This window comes from Magallana gigas, chromosome 8, assembly GCF_963853765.1.
Source record: "Magallana gigas chromosome 8, xbMagGiga1.1, whole genome shotgun sequence".
In the NCBI taxonomy this organism is placed as follows: Eukaryota; Metazoa; Mollusca; class Bivalvia; order Ostreida; family Ostreidae; genus Magallana; species Magallana gigas.
Window position 1 is genome coordinate 35,374,608 of NC_088860.1, and position 19,199 is coordinate 35,393,806.

The 19,199-nt window shown below is 34.7% G+C and overlaps 2 protein-coding genes across 5 annotated transcripts in view; one reads left to right on the forward strand and one right to left on the reverse strand.

Moving 5' to 3' along the window:
- LOC105344583 (uncharacterized) overlaps positions 1-4,432 on the reverse strand; it is a 53,043-nt gene extending 48,611 nt beyond the window's left edge. For both annotated transcript variants that reach the window (XM_011452377.4, XM_011452376.4), the window contains exon 1: positions 4,163-4,432. In XM_011452377.4, coding sequence (XP_011450679.3) covers positions 4,163-4,432 — 270 coding nt within the window. The remainder of the gene's footprint in view (positions 1-4,162) is intronic.
- The window catches only part of LOC105344582 (uncharacterized), a 63,634-nt gene that overhangs the window by 19,138 nt on the left and 25,297 nt on the right, over positions 1-19,199 (forward strand). The window contains exons 1-5 of one of the 3 annotated variants that reach the window (XM_034472680.2): positions 4,496-4,628; positions 4,798-4,967; positions 10,363-10,527; positions 18,400-18,528; positions 18,878-19,108. In XM_034472680.2, the coding sequence (XP_034328571.2) occupies positions 10,384-10,527; positions 18,400-18,528; positions 18,878-19,108 (504 nt within the window). In that variant the 5' untranslated portion in view covers positions 4,496-4,628; positions 4,798-4,967; positions 10,363-10,383. Of the gene's footprint in view, positions 1-4,495; positions 4,629-4,750; positions 4,968-10,362; positions 10,528-18,399; positions 18,529-18,877; positions 19,109-19,199 lie in introns of those variants that run through there. The other 2 variants (XM_066069139.1, XM_066069140.1) reach the window with 2 other exon arrangements.

The window sequence follows — 19,199 nt, forward strand, 5'->3', positions numbered from 1 at the left end:
TCATGGTGCTCCCTTTCAGTTGTCTATATACACACCAACAGGATGAAACTTAAAGACCATGGGAGAAATAAAAAACTAATTGAAATTCAAAAAAATCCACGCTGGAAAGTTTAAGTTGTTTATCGTTATGATGTTCTTGCCTTGTTGTGTATTTCAAAAACCCAGTTGACAGATGGGACCATTCAAACTGAAATTTAAAAAGACACCTATCTTATCAATTTCTACGACTAGATGTGTCCGATTTCAGTCTCGTGTCACCGCGAGGGTAGTCCATAAAGAAGAGTGTCTTTATAGCTCTCCTTTTTTCTCCCCTTAAGGGTTTCACCTAACATTTTACAATGTACAACATCAGCTTCATTTGTCCAAACCTTCACTTCTGATAAAAAGGGGTTCTGTCTTACACAACACGTGTCTACAGAAAGAGATAAGGGTATGTGTTTTTCTAGCCTTGGCCATATGTATCTTTTACCGATCCTCCCCTAATAAGATAGAATGCTGCTAAATTTAAAAGACAGATTTGTAGGGTTTTACCTTGTCAGATCTTACTTAAAATTTTTAAATGCATGTGCTATCAAGTAAAATGACTTAGAATTTTAAATGTGCTATCAAGTAAAATGCCAGGTTGGTATATCTCAACATTTTAATTATCTTAAAAAAAAAAATGGCAGTAACTTTGCTTCCTACCCCCCCCCCCCCCCTCCCCATTTTAAGCTGTAATTGAGGACAGTATCGCAAGATTGTGTTTCACTGCGCATCCTGTGAACCATCACTTTTCTGTAGCTCATCAATGAAATTACATTGTGAGGGGATAACAAAATGTAGGCATACTGACAGCATTGTATTAAATTTAAGGCAAAGCCAAGCTTTCTTAAACGGGTGCACAGGAGGGCGTAGCTAGTTTCTTTCATACGCCCATGAACCTTTATTCATCCAACAAACCTGAACCCAACAGACCTTCCCTTCAAAATCAGCCACCTTATTTGTTGTACTGATCTAGCTGATGAAGTTTCTCTCTCTCTCTCTCTCTCTCTCTCTCTCTCTCTCTCTCTCTCTCTCTCTCTCTCTCTCTCTCTCTCAGTCTCTCTCTATAATTTGACCCATTCAATGGGTGCTTTTTAAAACCAGATAAGCATGGCCTATGTGCTTCAGTGGGTCTTATCTCTTTATAATGGGTTACAAAGGATGTTCAATTCACTGTCTTTCTCATCTGTGTTGAATATTGGCTGCACATGCACTATGAAGGATTTTGTCACGATATTGTATAGAATTTGAAGCCATAATGTCTACATTACCTAAGGAATTTTACCTTACTTTTTCACCATAGGAGTATGATCAAGTAAACAATGTACTAAGATGAAAGTGTTATTCTAAAGTTTCTCAACTAATATCATTGTGTATTTTCTTAAAACTATGGATATCAATGATAAAAATACAACATTGCCTGCTAGAGGAAAACAAAAGTCCCCCCCCCCCCCCACCCAGTCATTAAATTAATTTTGGTAAAATTTAGGCAATGTCCAATTTCATGAATCATTTAACAAATAATAGCATATAAACACTGATTTGTTAAAGTAAAACCCGGCATGCTGGATTTCCTCATGTAGTTTACACAGAATTTTTAAAGTTCAAATTTTTATGAATACTGCATGTGGCCATCTGTATTTCTGATGTGCTGAGGTGCCCTATTTTACACATTGATTTCACAAGATCTTATACCACTAAAATTCCAAACTGTTGTAATTATATATACATTGTACTTATCCTTTGACCATTTTCAACTTCTAAGACAATGGATAGGGTTAAATTGTTCAAATGTTATGTAGCTGAGGGGAAAGGGATAATAGTGAAGAGGGGGGAGGGTCATGCAATGCAGTTTGACAAAAAAGGGAAAATTAACAATTAAAATTAGCGATGGAAGAAGAAGACAAAATTTGATCCAAATGGACATTTTCTGTACACCACTTTTTAGGCTTGCATACGCAAATACACATGGAATATATGTATTTCAACACTGCATGTCTTTGAATTTAAATCTCAACATGGGGTAAAATGCTTTATAGGCCACAAGCCTGTCTTCTTTCGAGTCGCAAGGAGATGAAATAAAACACTTTTTCCCTTCTTTGTCAAATTAATGAGAACTACCTACATACAAGAACATTATCAAACTTTTTTCTCTTTTTTTTTCTGCATATGTTTGCATTTTAAATTGAAATGATGCTATGTCACCATGACTTGGCACACAAATCAAAGCACAGATTTTAACAATCAATCAAATTCATGTAACTGATCAAAACGTAGAACCATGGATATGCATTCTTATTAAGCAAAGTTACATTATTCTTGTATTGGGGGGGGGGGGGGGGGGGGGGGGGATTAACAGTTCAGCAGGCGACCATCATACCCTCTCACATTCAACCATTCTGCAAGGGTTTTTCCCCCAAATTTTTGTTATTTTGTGAGTAGTATAGTTCCATTTTCTTTGTAACTCAGTGAATCAAAACAAAAAATGTGATGCTGTACATATTGAATAATTTTGCCTTCAAAAAGGCACGTTTTACACAAAAAAGATGTCCACGTATCAACTACTTACGATTTTTTTTAAAAATTAAATTTCTATATATAAATAAGTTTAGCTGAAATTTATTTACTTTACAAAGATCCACAAACAAGATCTATAACTAAGATTTCTATCTCTTGTTGTCAACAAGGATGTTTGCTAGATGGGGTTTATGATGAGGTAGGAAACTAACAGTGTAGGTACCTTGAGAAAACCCTCACATCCGAGCAGGCGACCATCACACCTTCTCACATACAACCATTGTAAGTCAGTTCCATACAGGTTTTTCCCCATATAAATTTTACATATTTTCCCCCCATAGTCTTGGTTATTTTGTTACATCAATAATTTCATATCCTTTTTAAATTATTGAAACCAATTTCAAAGAACTCATATCACAATCATACAACATTATAAATATTAAATGAAGTTTAACATGGTAGTTTCAGATATTCACATTCAAAAACAGCAGAGACAGATATTCAAAAGATAGTTATTTGTTAAATTTTGAAAAAAAAAAAAAAAAAAAAGTTGCTTGTCATCAAACAGGTTGGTGCTAAGTTAAATAAAATATAACTCAAATCATATGCTGTATTGTGGTTTTAATAAGATCCAAATTTTAAACTCAGTGTTATGACTTTTTTTTTATTCACAGTGTTTTCACAGCTTGCCACATCTTTTTTGTATTACAGATCCAGCCTGCTCCTTAAGTTTCATGTTTTGCGTGCCTATAATTAATAATCGTGGGAAAAGTGAAACTTTTCCACATAGTTTAAAAAAGAGAGAGAGAGAGAAGGAATTACTGGCCCATTTGCAGCGAGCACTGAGACATTAGCCAGAATGACAACCTTATCATTACACGTGCAAACTTTTTGAAATGTCAGGAATTTTTTTTTTTACCAGTAAAAGGTACTACATACGTCAGAAGGCAAAATGGTCTTTTCTTTATGCTGCACTCCTATTTATTTTAGCCACCACTGAGAGTAATTTATTATGTTTATATATGTACCAGGTAAAATACTGTCCTGGTGTATATCTACAAAAGCTACCCAGGTTCTCTTTTACAGCATGTATCTTATCAAAATTTCCTGAATGTTCATAGTTGATTAAGAATTGAAGCAAAATTATTACTATATTTGAGCAATTTTCAATGCAAAAAATCATATTTTCAAGCCTGTCATTTTTTGCTATATTGGAATAATGTAAAAAAAAATCTCAGATAGGGAGGAAAGGGGGGGGGGGGTGAGGGTTAATGAATCGGTAATGATACTTAAATTCTCCAAGGTGTTCAAGGCTTTGAAAAAAGTGTAGCACTTAAAGCAGTTGTCCTGTTATACATGCCCCGTGTTGTCAAGGTCTTTGAGAGCAAAAAATGCAAATGTTTAAAAAGTGTGTGTGTGTGTGTATTGACAAGCACTGTCTTCTGGTAGTGTACCTGTATTCAGGTGAGGTTTATAATATTTAAAGTTTTATACAATCAGACGTATCAATATTTTTGCCACCCCCTTTGACGTTGGTTTCACAGTGATTTGGGCAATCACTTTCAAAATACTGATGGTCAATATCCCCTGTAGTTAAACAGGGTCTTTAATAATTTGTACTTACCTTAGAATTAAAAATTAAATCAAGATTAACAAGTTTGTCGTAATGGGGTACAACGAGGGTCTCTCCAACCGTCTCGAGTTTTGGTGGGCCATCTTCAGAAATCTTCCGTTCTTCCTCCAAAGAAACAGATAAATATTCCAGGTGTGCTTTGGAGTGTGTGGCATATTGGTCGCTGCTCAAGTCACTTTTTGAACTTACACGAACTGTTTTGAAAATTACGATCAGGACTAAGATCCATGCCTTGACAACTTGAAATAGCACCATCATCATCTGAATTCTAAATCAACATTTGTTGATCACTGGTCCACGAAGCAATACTTATCTAAAACTTCACTAACTACTGCAGATTGTATATTATCTAAACGGCCCGTGTAAGCCGTTCACTGCATGTTTAACCAGTGTGAAAAGCGTGTCGTTGACCCAGAGGCTCTATTTTGGCAATGCTGTGCTCAGGTATAACTCCCCTGTAAGTAGAAAATTTAGTGACTTTATATGGAAGTTTATTCTTACTTTTCGTTAAAACTTCCGAAATGAAGCATGTATATATGGAAACATTATTTAGATGCACAGTCTTTTAATTTGTGACAGAGTTCGTCGAAACTGGATTCGGTCTTTATAAATTTAAACTTTTCTAGCCGAGGGGGGCATTCGCAGACAGTGGTAAACACAACAGCCAAAAAGTTTTGGAAAACATGAACAGTGACACACTTGTTAAAGGTTAGACAAAATTCTGGATGCATCGCAGGCAACGATGGATGGCAGTTTCTGTATCAAAAAGGGCATGACAACATGTTAGTCGATAGAGGTGAGGAGATTTTGTTCAATATCGTTATAGATTCAACAGGTGCGCGTTTCGGGGGTTTATCATGTGTAAGACTTCGATGTCAACTCTCTCGTTTCGTTTAAATATGACATCGTACGTACTCGTAGTTTCTTGGAACGCGTGTTTAATTAAATGAAGTGAAGACAAAATGAAAACATGGATTAGTTTTCTATACATATTACGAGCGGATTCGGGATTTTACTCTACGGTGGGGGTATGATCCACGTGTTTCCAAAAAACACGTGAAAAAGTGGTTAATACCGTAGTTCCTCTAATGATCATAATGAAATGTAATAGAAAATCGTTAAAAACATTACAGTATTACACAGCTGTAAAGTTTTATCATACAATAACATTGTTTCATTTTCAATTCTGTGGATTATGTTATAGACTTGACATTTCTTGAAAAAATGTACCATGATCATTTAAAATATTTATAATTTATATAGATATTAAATATAATGGCAATCAAATTTTAACTGCAGAAAATTTTGGGGGTTGAATTACACAACTTTACTGTATATTTGCTTTGAATGATCTTGTGATAATTTTTCTGTTTATAATAAGAAAAATTAGAGATTGAATAAGAATGTTATTTTTCAATAATTTCATCAATCACTAAATGTGGAAAGTGGAAAGATTTTCTATCAAAGATTGAGGTGTAAAAAGGAGTTGGTTCATAAACTTTGAGCAGCATCATATCACAGTGACCAGCAAATAAACATAATTATTAAAGATCCATGTATGTGATAAAGCAATTAATGCTTCTCTTATTTTTAACGCTAACTGCTTTAATACAGAGGGGGAGGTGAATTTTTTGACAACTAAAGTTTTGCAAATTTTTTATGGGTCCTTGTTGTTTTGAAAAGAATTAACCCCCTGTATTTAACAGTTTTGCATTCGATATGGAAAGTACAAAACAAATCCTATAAAAATACACACATTAACAGTATCTGGAGATCGTTTCATGCATTAAACTCTGATCATCTCAAAATCTGCCCCCCCCCTTCTTCCTAGTCCCAACATCCCCATGTACTTATCTTTAGTCTAGATACATGTTTATGCTCAGTGAATGTCCTTCATGCTTTTGGTTTAGATATTGTTGATGCAGATTTAGGCTACAGTTTATTCTGAAATTGACATTAGATTTGTCATCAAAAGGAGTGCTTGTTATTCTCAAAGTGCTTGAAGTACAAGGGAGTTTGAATTGCACATCATTCATTTTGTTTATACTTATCATTTAAGTGCTATTTAAGTGCCCTATGGCTTGATTCTAAGGAAATAAAGTAGTGACAAGAAAGATTAGTGATTTGATGTTTATCTAAAATAAAATCTAATACTTTGAAGTTTGTAAGATAGGTATGATTTTTTTTCAGCACACATTTTTTATAGAAGAGAAATTATAGATTGGACAGTTGAAAAAATAAATGCCTGGGTATATCTAGATCTGAAGGTACATGTAATACCTGATTATTGAAAATCCCTTGTAAATGATAGAGAAAGTTGAAAGTATATTGAAAAGAAATTAAAAGGGAGACAAATGTCGTATTTGATTTTAAAATGTTCTGGTAAGACTAACTATTCAAAGGTATCCATGTACTGTTATATAATAATGAACTTTGTTTCAGTCTATCCCTCTGTGGACCTGGACGATTACTTTGTATAACTTTCTAAATGAGAAATGTGACTGACATTAATTATTGATATGGGGTGTATAGAATTCAGGTATCTAGTATTGTAGATCGATGTATCACTGAATCTCATAAAAACATGTACGGTACCTATTAATACATGTTTTATCATTTACTCAGATGACTGATAATACAATGAATGAACAGTGGAACCCAGATGGATATTTTAAAATCAAATTCCCATTAATTTCTGGATTTTATGACATTATTTTCAGTAAAGTTTGAGATACTTTCATGATGTTGATTAGCAGTAGGGCCATTGCATAACTGAAGAACAAGCTCTAAGTTCTGAGGATAGTTTAGGAGGATCGTTGCGATATGCCGCCTTGCGGGAACAAGTGGTGCTTTGTGCATGTTGTGAGTGGTGCTATAGGTGGTGCTGTAAGGAGACACCTGGGTCACAGATAACTTGTAGGGCCACTCGGATCACTCATTGAGTGGAGGCTACACATTGCCTGTTTGTTTGACTCTCAGACTGTTTATGACTTTATTACAGGTCACTATATGATTCAAATATTTCTGGGGCCAACTTTTTTTATGTGTGCAGTTTTCAGGAATGTATGGTAAATATAAATATGTGTGTATGAGAGAGAGAGAGAGAGAGAGAGAGAGAGAGAGAGAGAGAGAGAGAGAGAGAGAGAGAGAGAGAATATGAATGTAACAATCAGTTAAGAATTATTTTTCACTTACATGTACTATATAAAAATCAATTCTGAATCAGTGTTCATGTGACTCCTTATTTAATTTAGGCAAAGGGTACGAAGTTTTTGTAATATAAAACAATTGTTTTAAAGGTAAAAATAATATTTTATATACAGTTAAACTTGGTTACGGTGAAATCTATAGATTTACTTCACTATATCAATTATTCATTTTAAACAAATACATGGTATAAATTAAATGAGTTTACTGTTGTATAACCAGAAACAAGAAATAGGAACACAAGTTTTTGATTTACAATATTGATACAGTAGTTTGCAACAACAACAAAAAGTTTCACATTAAAATATTGAGGCAGTTGTCTTATTTCATTCCATTCTGCTTTAGCCTCCACTAAAAGACCTTGTGACAGTGGCATGATTGATTGTACAAAGTCTCCATGGAATGGATTAATAATTTGAAATACTTGAATTCTGTAATTCTGTAGCATTCTCAATTGTTTTATTGGTTACCAAGCAACAAATCTGTTTATAAGTAAATCAGTCGATGTACATACAGTTGAACTTTGATATCTGGAATACAATGGATATGTCAAAATGATTTGTTAAGTTCCAACCATATATTTTTTAACATTTTTATCCTCTATATCTCGAATACTTGGATATCTCGAAGTTTTTAAACTGTCCCATCTAGGTGGAGATAACAAAGTTGGGCTGTATATATGATGTAAAGATGCTAATGACAAATTGTGCTACAATCTTAAATATGTAATTTTTTTTTAATGGAAGGATAAAGTGCAACCCCAATCATTTATACAATAAATTAATGTTACTGGTTTATTCAATGGGTCACTGAATGGGATTTTTTTAAAAACATTTTTTTCGTAAAAAATAAAGAAATTGCAAGTCACTTATCAGGATTCAATGCTAAATCTTAATGGAACTAAAAGGTTTCTGGATATGGTATGAAGACTTCAATGCTCTCAGGGATGTTCTGCAATCGTATCAGCATTTGCCGGCTTTAGAATGAATTGAGTTAGTTTGGTGCATAAAGTGTGCTTCAGTGACATAAACCGAAGTAAGTTGTAGAATCAGTTATTAAATTGGAGCATGGGCCTGTAGTTGGTGTGATTAAGTGGGCTGGATGATGTCATGGCAATTTTAGACCATATTTATCTCCTATAATTGAAGAGCTCTGTATAAAAATATAGAAAAATGTTCAATGTATTTTGTTTTTTCTTAATTTAAAAGTTTAGGCCACATGAAATTACGGTAATATTTACATTCTCATCCTGATTTGCAAAAATTGTAGGGCGGGTGGGCGGATTTTATTTATTTTTTTAAAAACACCTTTTCAACCAATCATGTTTAGAAATAACAACTCCTCTATTCTTTTAAATTGTTAATGTTAATGTGAGTACACAAACCCACTTTTAATCTTTATTTCAACTAAACTGTTGATGAACGAAGAAATTTGTATCCTTATGATAACAATCATGACTGGAATCAAACAGTAATCCTGGTGTTTAGGCTACCATCAAAATGTTTTGAATTTTTTGTATACTGAGCCCGATATTTTTCCCGAAATTTTTTTTCACACAATTTTTTTTTCAAAATAAAATGCATTGGACGGGCCATTTTCAGGGCGGGGATGTGAATATAAAATTAATTTTATGTGGCCTATGGTAAAAAATATCATATTTGAAATTTGAAGGAAATTCTGAGGGCTAGTTTGTTGACCATTCAGCCCCCTTTAAAACTGAATGCAGGGACAGTAACTGGTGGTGTGTATTCTAACGTCTAGTGACCTTGACCCCAATTTGATAAAGTCTGGTGAATCACTTCTCCTTAGTTCACCTGGCCACTGCAGTGAGTGGTATAATGGTGAAATTAAAGTCATCAATCACCCCGCGTCACAAATACTTATGTACACAGGCAGATTAGTGTGGCCACCCTTATCGGAGGCAAAGACAATATTTGCGGTCTGACCTTCAGTATTACCCCCATCTCCCTGTGTGTTAAGTGGTGATTATTCCCCGCTTTCAAGCTGCGGGTGACTTAAGCCCAAACTTTGAGCGGCGTAGGACAAGTTCAAAATATGAATTGTAGACTTTGATAATTATATAGATATCTTTTTGTAAGTCAGTTTTTCGGAACTGTCACAATATATGGGTCAAATATTGACCTATTAGGCAACGCCAGTTGAATGGTTTCTTGAACATTGAAACATGTTGCGTATGTTCAAATAGAATTTTTTCAATTTAGATATATGTCCATATATAAAACACACGGATCAATAAATGATCTCTAGTTTGATTTGTACAATGTTCAAAATCAAGAATCGATGAAATTTTGATCGAAGCTTCAAATTGGTTAGTTACACAATACTAATTTCCTTTCCTTCCATCGTTTTGTATTGTGATAAAGGATAACAAAAATTTTTAGAAAGTTGTTTCAGCATCAAAAGAGAAGATTATAAACCAAATGTTTCTAAAGCACACTGTGATGTGACCAGATCAACATGCAGTTAAGTGTGAGAGCAAGAAAATGGAGATCATTGACATTTACTTCCTTAGCCAGTCTAGGTGGGGTAAAGCAGGGTTAGTCAGGGGTCAGGCATGTCTCCAGTGAGAGTGGAAGTTAGGCTGGCAGGACTGTCACAGGCTTGGATTGGGGGCTTGATATCGGAGCTGTGGGGGTAAATCCCCACTAAACGCACTGTACATATCGGTACATATTGCAGGAACCAAGGGATAAGACAGGGATTATCTCTCTGCACTATGTGCATACAGTGTATAAAGCAATACAGCCGGATTGGTATTTTGTCTTGAATATAAACTCTTGAAACTTTTGATTTCGAATTGAAACTTCTTTTTTTTTTGGAGGGGGAGGGATGGGGGGGGGGGGGGTCATATTTTCTTTTTCTAAAGTTTTATTGGTCTTAAGAAAGCCATTGTCTACAAAATGGCTCTTTTTTTTTTTGGCATTGCAATATCTGTTGTACTATATGTATTTCTACTAATTAAGGTTGAAGACCATGCTTGAAACATGATGTTGGTAGCCATCTTGTTGCTATGGAGTGTGACGTGTTGCCATGGAGACACAATGCAGCATTTGGTTTTACTGGACAACCTTCCACCCTCCTTTCAGCAAAACTCCACCCCCGATCTGGTCATTACCACAAACTATAGTGTAAGTACAAGACTCTTCATATAAAAATAAATACCTATTTATCTTAGTGATGTACCGGTAGTTATAATTTGAAAGCTTATTGAATTACAGGTCTTGACTTTTTGACTTGTAAATACAGGTTTGTCTCTTAAAATGATTTTGATAGTGATATAAACCCTGAAAAATGCATTGTAAGTGTAGCACTGCCGTTTGTACATTTCAAATGGGATCTTAATGCTTTGAGATTTCTGGAAATACCTAATAACAAGGCTCATACAAGACAAGACAAAATGGTCATTGTAGGTATATATAGAGTTTAGGATTTCCCTCTGATTTTCAATGTTATAGAGAATTCATCACAAAATAAGATATGGGGCCATGTACCGGTAAAATTCTCATAAAAAACTCAACATATTTAAATTTAGAAGCACGTATTTGTAATCTCAATGAAAAAAGTTTAAAAGACACGTACATTCTCCTCTTAGAGTATTTTTATGAAAACTGATGACTGGTAGTTATAATTGCGGAACAAATTGAATTGATGGTTTAAAGATTTGATTGTAGGGTAACATTGTTTACAGTGTAGGGTAACATTGTTTACAGTGTAGGGTAACATTGTTTACAGTTTGACATATGCAATTATGGGTACCGATATAATGGCAAGGAATTTAATGTAGTAAAATTAAGAATGTTTGTTAAAGCTTAGATATGAAGGATTTAACTTACTTTCATTACTAAGACCCTTATAGTCAAAATTATAAAAGGTCAAAACATTAATTAGTCTGATTGCAGCAAAAAGATAAGGTCACATACAGATAACCATGTTCAGAAAATGGTTTTAGTCCTGAAAAAAAAACATTGTAGCAGTGAGCCCATTCATTTTTTTTCAAATCTGAACTCTGTGGATCCATGTCTTTTTATTGTTCAGTATAGGTTTACTAATCTTTCAGTTGCAATTTTTTCTTAAAGAACAGATTGATATTAAACGTTCTTGCATTCACTCCAACCCAAAGGAACAAAAAAAAAAAAAACCCAGCAATGTTCTTACTACAAAATTGTTAAGTAACCAAAATGGATAATTGCCATTACTGTAACACATATTATGTTTTGGTATATATAGTATTACCGACACATACAGCGACGGTTTTATGTATTTGCAATCCTGCACGTTTATTTACATGCCTTATGACACTCGCTGTCACATGGCCTGAGCAAATATTGTCAACCCATCCTCGGCCAATGATTTGCAATGATAACTATGGCTCACAGCAGGTTTATAGAGACGTCCCTTCTATTTTTTTCACCACTTGCAGGCCCAGGCTATTTCACTGATCAAAGCCCAGCGAGACAAGTCTCGCACATCTACACTGGGTTATGTGATGCCCTAGTTTATGTGTGGTAGAGGCCTTCGTAAAGGGGAGATGGACAACCTCTCCATGTACGATCATCACTCACACAAGCTAAACAGAGCCGGGAGTCTCCCACTGCAAATGTGTTCGGGGCTTTCTTTTTCTTTTCTTTTTTTTATCCAAGTGTAAAAGGCCTCATAGACTTGTAATATTACTCCTAAAGCATGTCCCATTATCATCTGTCAGTTCAAAAAGTGAAGCACCTGGAACCACAGTATATTCTTGCATGCAGTATTTAGAATAATTATCATGCAGCTGAAGAAAAAAATAAATCTGACCATGTTCATGTGAAGCTCTAGATAAAGAAAATTAACATTCATTTATTGTTTTTATCCTCACCAAGCAGTTTTCTTGGGCATTGATATAAATTAGCCTGCGTTAAAGTTCAGTTGCATTAAATAAGTGATATTTTTTGTCATTTATATGTAGCAAATAAAATTTTTTGTAAAAATGACCTTGGGATGACCTTGAAGCAATCGGTCATTTGGCTGGCATATTTTCAACTGTTAAACTGTTAAGATTTTGAGGTAGTGTCGTTGAGGTAACCTTTATTTGTATTTTATGTTTGAAGGGGCCGTGACCTTGACCCATGAATAACCTTGAACTTGACTTTTCAGAAAATTAGAATTATCATTTTGTAACAGGGGGAACAAATATTTCATAAAATACACAAGTAAGAGGATGCAATAAAAGCTTAGAAACTTAAACAGTTATTAAGTTTCTGGTGCTGGCATTTGCAGCTGAAAGATAAGTTACCCTGTCTCCTGAAGGTTGGGTGTTCTGACAATTCGGAGACGTCTTTAGCAGCTAGCCTGAGCCCCACTGATCATGTCTGCTGAAGGTTGTCAGGATAACTATATCAGATAAACAAGAGGAAATCGTTGTATAGAGGGCGGAATGGTAGTGGCCATTTTCAGACTACAATAACCTCTTTCAGAGATAAAAAGCTCTCTCTAGACAAACATAGGAAATGTTCAACTTTTATACCTAAATTTTTTTTTTATTTCTTTTCAGTATTTTTTATAACTATAGTTTATGACCAAAAATATAAGATTTAAAATTTGAAGGTAGATCTGATGGGCAAAATTTGTTGACCATTCAGCCTCCTTAATATAAACAGTCTGTGACTTACTGTGTATACCATTTTGTCCAAGATTTCATTGTGGAGGAGGTCATGTAGTACATGCAGGCTTTTCATTGGTGACATTCAAAAAATTAATTATGAAGTTAATCATTATGTTATAATTTCAACCAAATTTTGTTATCCTCTTGAAAAAATTTTTTGTCAAAACAATTTATCAGATCACGCTTTGAGTTCAAAGTACTGCATAAATTGGCTCCTTAATTCATTAAGCTGGAGAGAAGATTCTTAACAAAATGCAATCCCTCCCGGGAGTCTTTGAAATCCTGTTGAAAAATGGAAGGAATTCTGGCCAGCTTTATAATTAAGTGGACTCTGTACAAATTGGTTTATGCAGACAACACCTGAGTGAACATTGAGCGTGCAAAACCACAAACATAGAAAGCTCTTTACCCAAACAAGATCCTGTGTTGACTTAAGCGGGTACAATAGATAACTTCGGTCAATATTAGTATTTCTCCCCCCTAAGAGGCGAAATAAATCTGGAAGCCAGGGGCATAAAGACTATTTGTTATTGTAAGTTTACTCATTGCCACTCGGAGAGAGAGAGTTTGAAGGAGTCCTGTAATAAGGCTGTAGATATAGAGGACAGGGATTTCTTTTTTGTGTGTGTGTGTGTATTGTAATAAAAGCTGGAAATCAAAAAGGAACTGAAAAAACCTATGAGCATGCCAAGACATGAAGCAAGGCTATTTGCTTGCACTTGTCTACTACCGTACCTGCTTCATGTTTTGAACCGTAAATTTATTTTAATTTTTTTTTTTTGGTTTTGGAAATTATTCCACTCAGTCTATTTTTTTTTTAATTCATTCATAGTTTTTAGTTGTAAGTGGTTGAAAACAACAAATTGTAAATTAACGCCTAATGTTCGGAGGGTTTTTCGTACACATTACAGGTGTTCGTAGGTGGTAGGCATGTACGTGGGTATATGCACGTTTTCTCTCGGAGGATGAGCAGTTTTGGGCGTGTTTGGTGTTTAGAGGCTATTATGTCATTTCATTCCTCGTGCATGTTGCGGTGGTACCATACTTTCATTCATTGTTGCGCCATGACAAATTATTATTTTGTTATTCTAATTCTCTCTTTTGAGGCAGATCTGCCCATTTAATTGAATGATTAATCAGAGTGTTTCGGCTTTAATTGATTATTCATTATCAGATAAGATTATCAGTAAAGGTAGTAGATTTTTTTCTCGTATAATTTGGACCAAATATTTTTCAAAGTGGGAGGAGGTCATTAAACCTAAATTAAACACAACCGAATTAAAAACGGGCCTTTTTTTTCCCCCAAGTTGCCATGAAAATAATTGAAACAGAGGACGAATTTAGTCTTGGGCAAACAGCGATAGGAAAATATTTACCCAACAGTCAATAGGAAATCGGTGGTGAGGCTTTAACTATTTAGTGCCAAAATAACGTTGTTACAACAAGTAAAAAATGGAAAGAAATCAAAATGTTGTTTGCATTGCAAGGTGCCCTGCCTCTTAGTACAACAACAATTTGTGTTCATTATGCATATCTTTCCCATGATTTTTTCTTGGGTATGGCTTAATAGTTTTGGTATTTCCAGATTCCCATTTATAATAAGACATATAAGCTGAGAAGATACATGTATTAGGAATGATGTTTTGCCAATGTTGTGATATTTCAAATTTATAAGGTTAAATTGTATATTAATTAATTAAGAAATGATGGATTTTTCATTAAAATAAATAAAAGTACATTGACTCGGTGTATTTAAATACCCTATACCCAGTATTTTTGGGGATAATTTAATTTTCGCTTTTTTTTGCAATCACTTTTACATTGCAATATACTCAATATGCAGAAATTATATCCGGAATTGTTTGCCATAAGAAACTTTTAAATTGCAAAAAGTAACTGACGCCAATTAAAAAAAAGTTGTACATTTTTCCCATTTTCACAAATTTTGTGGAAATGCAAAGAAAAAAACCTAGATATTCAGTTAGAGTTAAATTAAAATAATGAATATCTATTATTCAATTTTACATGTTCTGAAATCAGGCAGGAAAAGTTCAAATCCACATTTAATAAATGTATTAACATTGCTCCAATCTGTGCTATAGGATTTTGTTGAACTATGAATATAAGTATGTTTGTCTTTTTAAAGCAATTATTGTGATATTTGGAGCAGAGCTGTATATCCCTTTCATCAACAGACAGTGTAGGCACAAGTCCCAAAATTACGATGATTTTCTGCACAATCTGGTGGAAAAAATTGTCCATTTAACTTATTTTATACCCTCATTCAATGCAAGAGTAAAAGAAAATTGATCGTGAATGAGATAAGGTAATAATGTTGACTTCACATTCAGAGTAAATGTGTTTTGGTCACACATATCTACTGTTTATCAGAAAATTACGCGAGGCATCTTGTCGTGGCAAAGACGGAATTAAAAGCTCATCTCTCCATGGTTTAATATACTCTTGTAAGGCAGCGTTCTAATTTGGATGAGAAATGGGTGGGATTTATTGATATATACATTTACTAGTATAACAACCATTTATGGTATGATGTTATCATAAATGCTTACACTTAGATTTCGAATCAGATGATTCGCATAATTCATGATTGAATCCCTTTATTTCAAAATAATTTTCATATAATAATGAAAATTACCATTTGATATTTGAAAAATAACAACAAAAGCAATGCTTTGATCATTATTTAGGCAAAGCCCCAAACTCATGCACATGTACCGGTATTATAATTGTTTTGCATTGCATGTATTATTAAAGTATTAGTGGTTTATAAATAGAGATGTTAAGTAAAATTTAATTCGAAGGAATTTTGCCATTTCATTCACCGTACAGAATATTTCTAAATGCCAATTCCCCCAATGGTACCTCTGATTAAATTGAATTTTGAAGCTTGACAAAGTAGTAGTTTTTTTTTTTCCTTAATCTTCAAACCACAGAAGACTTCAATGGGATGTTCCCAGATCCCAGAGACAGATAGGGAACATGCAAAAAGACCAAGATATATAATTCCAGGGCCCTATTGAATGCATTAGCAGGAACCACAAGGATGTATTGAAATCTGGGGACACAGTTGGGTGACGGTTTAAGTGGGTCCTTTGTTCGGTTTTTGTCTGTCTGTCGGTATGGATCTCGGATATGATCTCTCTTAAGTTTGTGGACCAAACCCCTTCCTTATTGAGAGAAATATTGGGGTGTTGTGTAAGGAAAATGGCTTTTCTCTCATTGATTTGATTGATATAGACTCGTCACAAATAAATTCAATTAAATACCAGCAACAAGTCCTGTTTTTGTATTACAGATGTTCCCCTTAATATTTTGAGGGCAGAAGGGACACATTTTTGGAATGAAGTTTTTGAAAGGATATACCGGTTTATTGAACAAATTACAAAGTGGTGTACCATTAGTTTGTACATGTACTTTTGAATGCCGATAGCATACAAACATAATATACCCTCTACCCCAATGTAAGATAAGGTCGTTTGACATACACATTGGCAGAGTAAAGAATACTATACATATAGATTTATTGACTGAAGGTCAACCCTTGCAAACCGAGATTCCAAACACAGATCTCTCTTCATTGAAATTCAGACTTTAATAGTGAATTAGCCCATACTGATAGAACCTTCTTAAACTATTTATATGAAGATCCATCTTCAGCTGTCTGTCCGTGTGTCTGCTCTAGCTGCGATTTGATTGGATGTCTTGTCTAGGACGCTGTAACAGTAAAGCTGTTGGTCATCGGAATTGAATTATTTAATTTCTATGTCAAGTTTATGAAAAAATATCAATGCTTTATAACTCAGAGTAACCCTAAACTGAAGAGAGAGCATTTATCCTGATTATCAATTGTGTCTGTTGTTTTATTTCCCTTCAAGACTCTTTCACGAAATAAAGATTTTGAATTAGTATGTGGATGTTGGGAATTCAAGTCATCCAACTGTATTATGTATTCAAATTAGATTCTTTTAAAGCTTAAACAAACATTAGGTATTACAGTTTTAATTAATTTGCATGTGAACGCATTTTCTTATTAAGGTGTAGAAGCAGTGTCTAAATTTGAAAGATAAAACTTAAATTAACTTAGAGTGGTCCTAATCATGTTTTGATATCTTTTGGGAGAAGTACCATCATGTGATTGTAAGTTTGACATTGAGAGGAACTGGTGTGTTATAGAATGGGGAAAAAAGCATGCTCTCAAGCGTTCTGTGTGATAACATTGCCAAAAAATTAAAGATAAAAATGATCGCTCCAATCAACCAATTTAACTTCCTTCCAAGATGGTTATCCTAAAAACTCTGCAAATTATGTAATCTTGTCTGCAAGATTTGGTTCGATCCAGGTGAAGGGCGAAGGTCAATGGTGTTATTTCGGCTGTCACTTGTCAACTGCAGATCAGTAATGTGCCTTGTAATTGTTCTGTTGTTTTGTTTGGCAGGTCGTCCACTGATTTTTTGGGTTGATGTGGAGTGGGGGGTGGAGGGTATTGGAAAACATTTTCTTATAATGTATTACGGTCAGAATGACTCAGGTGTTTGTAAATAAATAGTATCACATTCTTTAGTATTTTTTTCGTTTAGTGCAGAAAATTGTCATATCATTTTTTCTTCTTCTTTTTAACAGCTCACAATTTTGAATACAAAGTAGAAGTTTACACACACTAAAAAAAGAGTCGTATAAAAACAAAAGAATCCTTTTGATCTAGAAGCGTGTAGCTTTTGTAAAGTTAGAGAAGAGAAGAAAAAAAAATCTCTTTGACAAATCAACAGATAGCTTGATACCCTTATTACATAAGCTTGACAAAAGGACATAAAAGGGTTCATTGCCTCGGGGATGACCCAAGCGTCTCCATAGGGGATCCACTTACCCCCCTATGTCTGGCCCAGCGGTGCGTGGAGTCGGGAATCTTTAGTTTGTCAACAATGCCAGCGAGCAGCGCGATGTAATCAGCCAGACCAAGCAACAAACCTGCCTATACATCCACCAAATAACACCTTGAACCTTCTTTTATCCCTGTTTTTGACTTCGTTTAGGCTTTTTTTATCGAAATTAGAGCAATTACATTGTTAAGTTGTCTTCGAAGTGAATATACATATATGGCTTAATTTGTCAAAGAATTATGGATTCTTTAGAATTTCCAACTTGATAACTGTACCCCCTCCATTTTAATTCACAGCAATTAGATGAATGATTTGCCACCTCTTTGCAGGATTTGTTTTGTACCTAAATCTCCTACCTGTGACAATTAGAATTGACATGTGATCCCTGTTCCATGTAGTATACAGGTACATGTACTTAGGCACACTATTATCTATAATTACTTATTATGTATACTCTCCAGGGGTCGGTCACCTTCAAGGAGTCCAATGATTTCAAGGTTTTACTGAACATCTCGTCCCCCAGCATTGATGAGGCATATTCTGTCAAGTCGGCCATACAAGAGAGCAAAGGGAGGCTACTCATACAAGTGGTAAGACACTCTTCTTTCAGGCACGGGTCTGAAATGGGAAATTTATAACATACATGCAAAAACAAATATCTATTTTCAAGTAGTACATATGAACCAGTATATGAGATGAAATAAAAATGAAATTCTTGTATTTTCTGAAACTGTAATAGTTAACCTTTATTGAAGTGAAATTTCTTTAAAGATCATTGCAAAACATTTCTGTATCTATTGGTACACATGGTACATTTATAATTGATGTCAATGAAAAGATCACAAGCTCCATGTAATACATTTAATTTGTATGTCAATTTCAGTTTTAGAAAAATATGATGGCTCCAAGTTGTACATTTAATTAGTCTGGCCATTTCAGTTTGAGGAAAAAATCAGCGGCTCTGTAATCACTCTCCCATGGATCTTTGCGGCGATCGGTATGGGGGCGTTGGTTGTGGCAGGCGTGGCTGTTCTGTGTGCGGTCAGGTGGTATTGCTCCAAGCAACACCTGAAGCTCCAGCAGGACAACCTGAGTTACGGCAACGTGATGAAGCGGTCACGTCACAGCATACACCTGTCTTCCAACCCTGCAGGAGAGTCAGTGGGACAGGTAAGTCTGGGGGGAGGCCACCTCTGGGGGCTAGTAAGGGTGGGAGTTAGTAGTGAGAGATGGGGAATGGTGTCAGGTTGGAGCCAGTGAT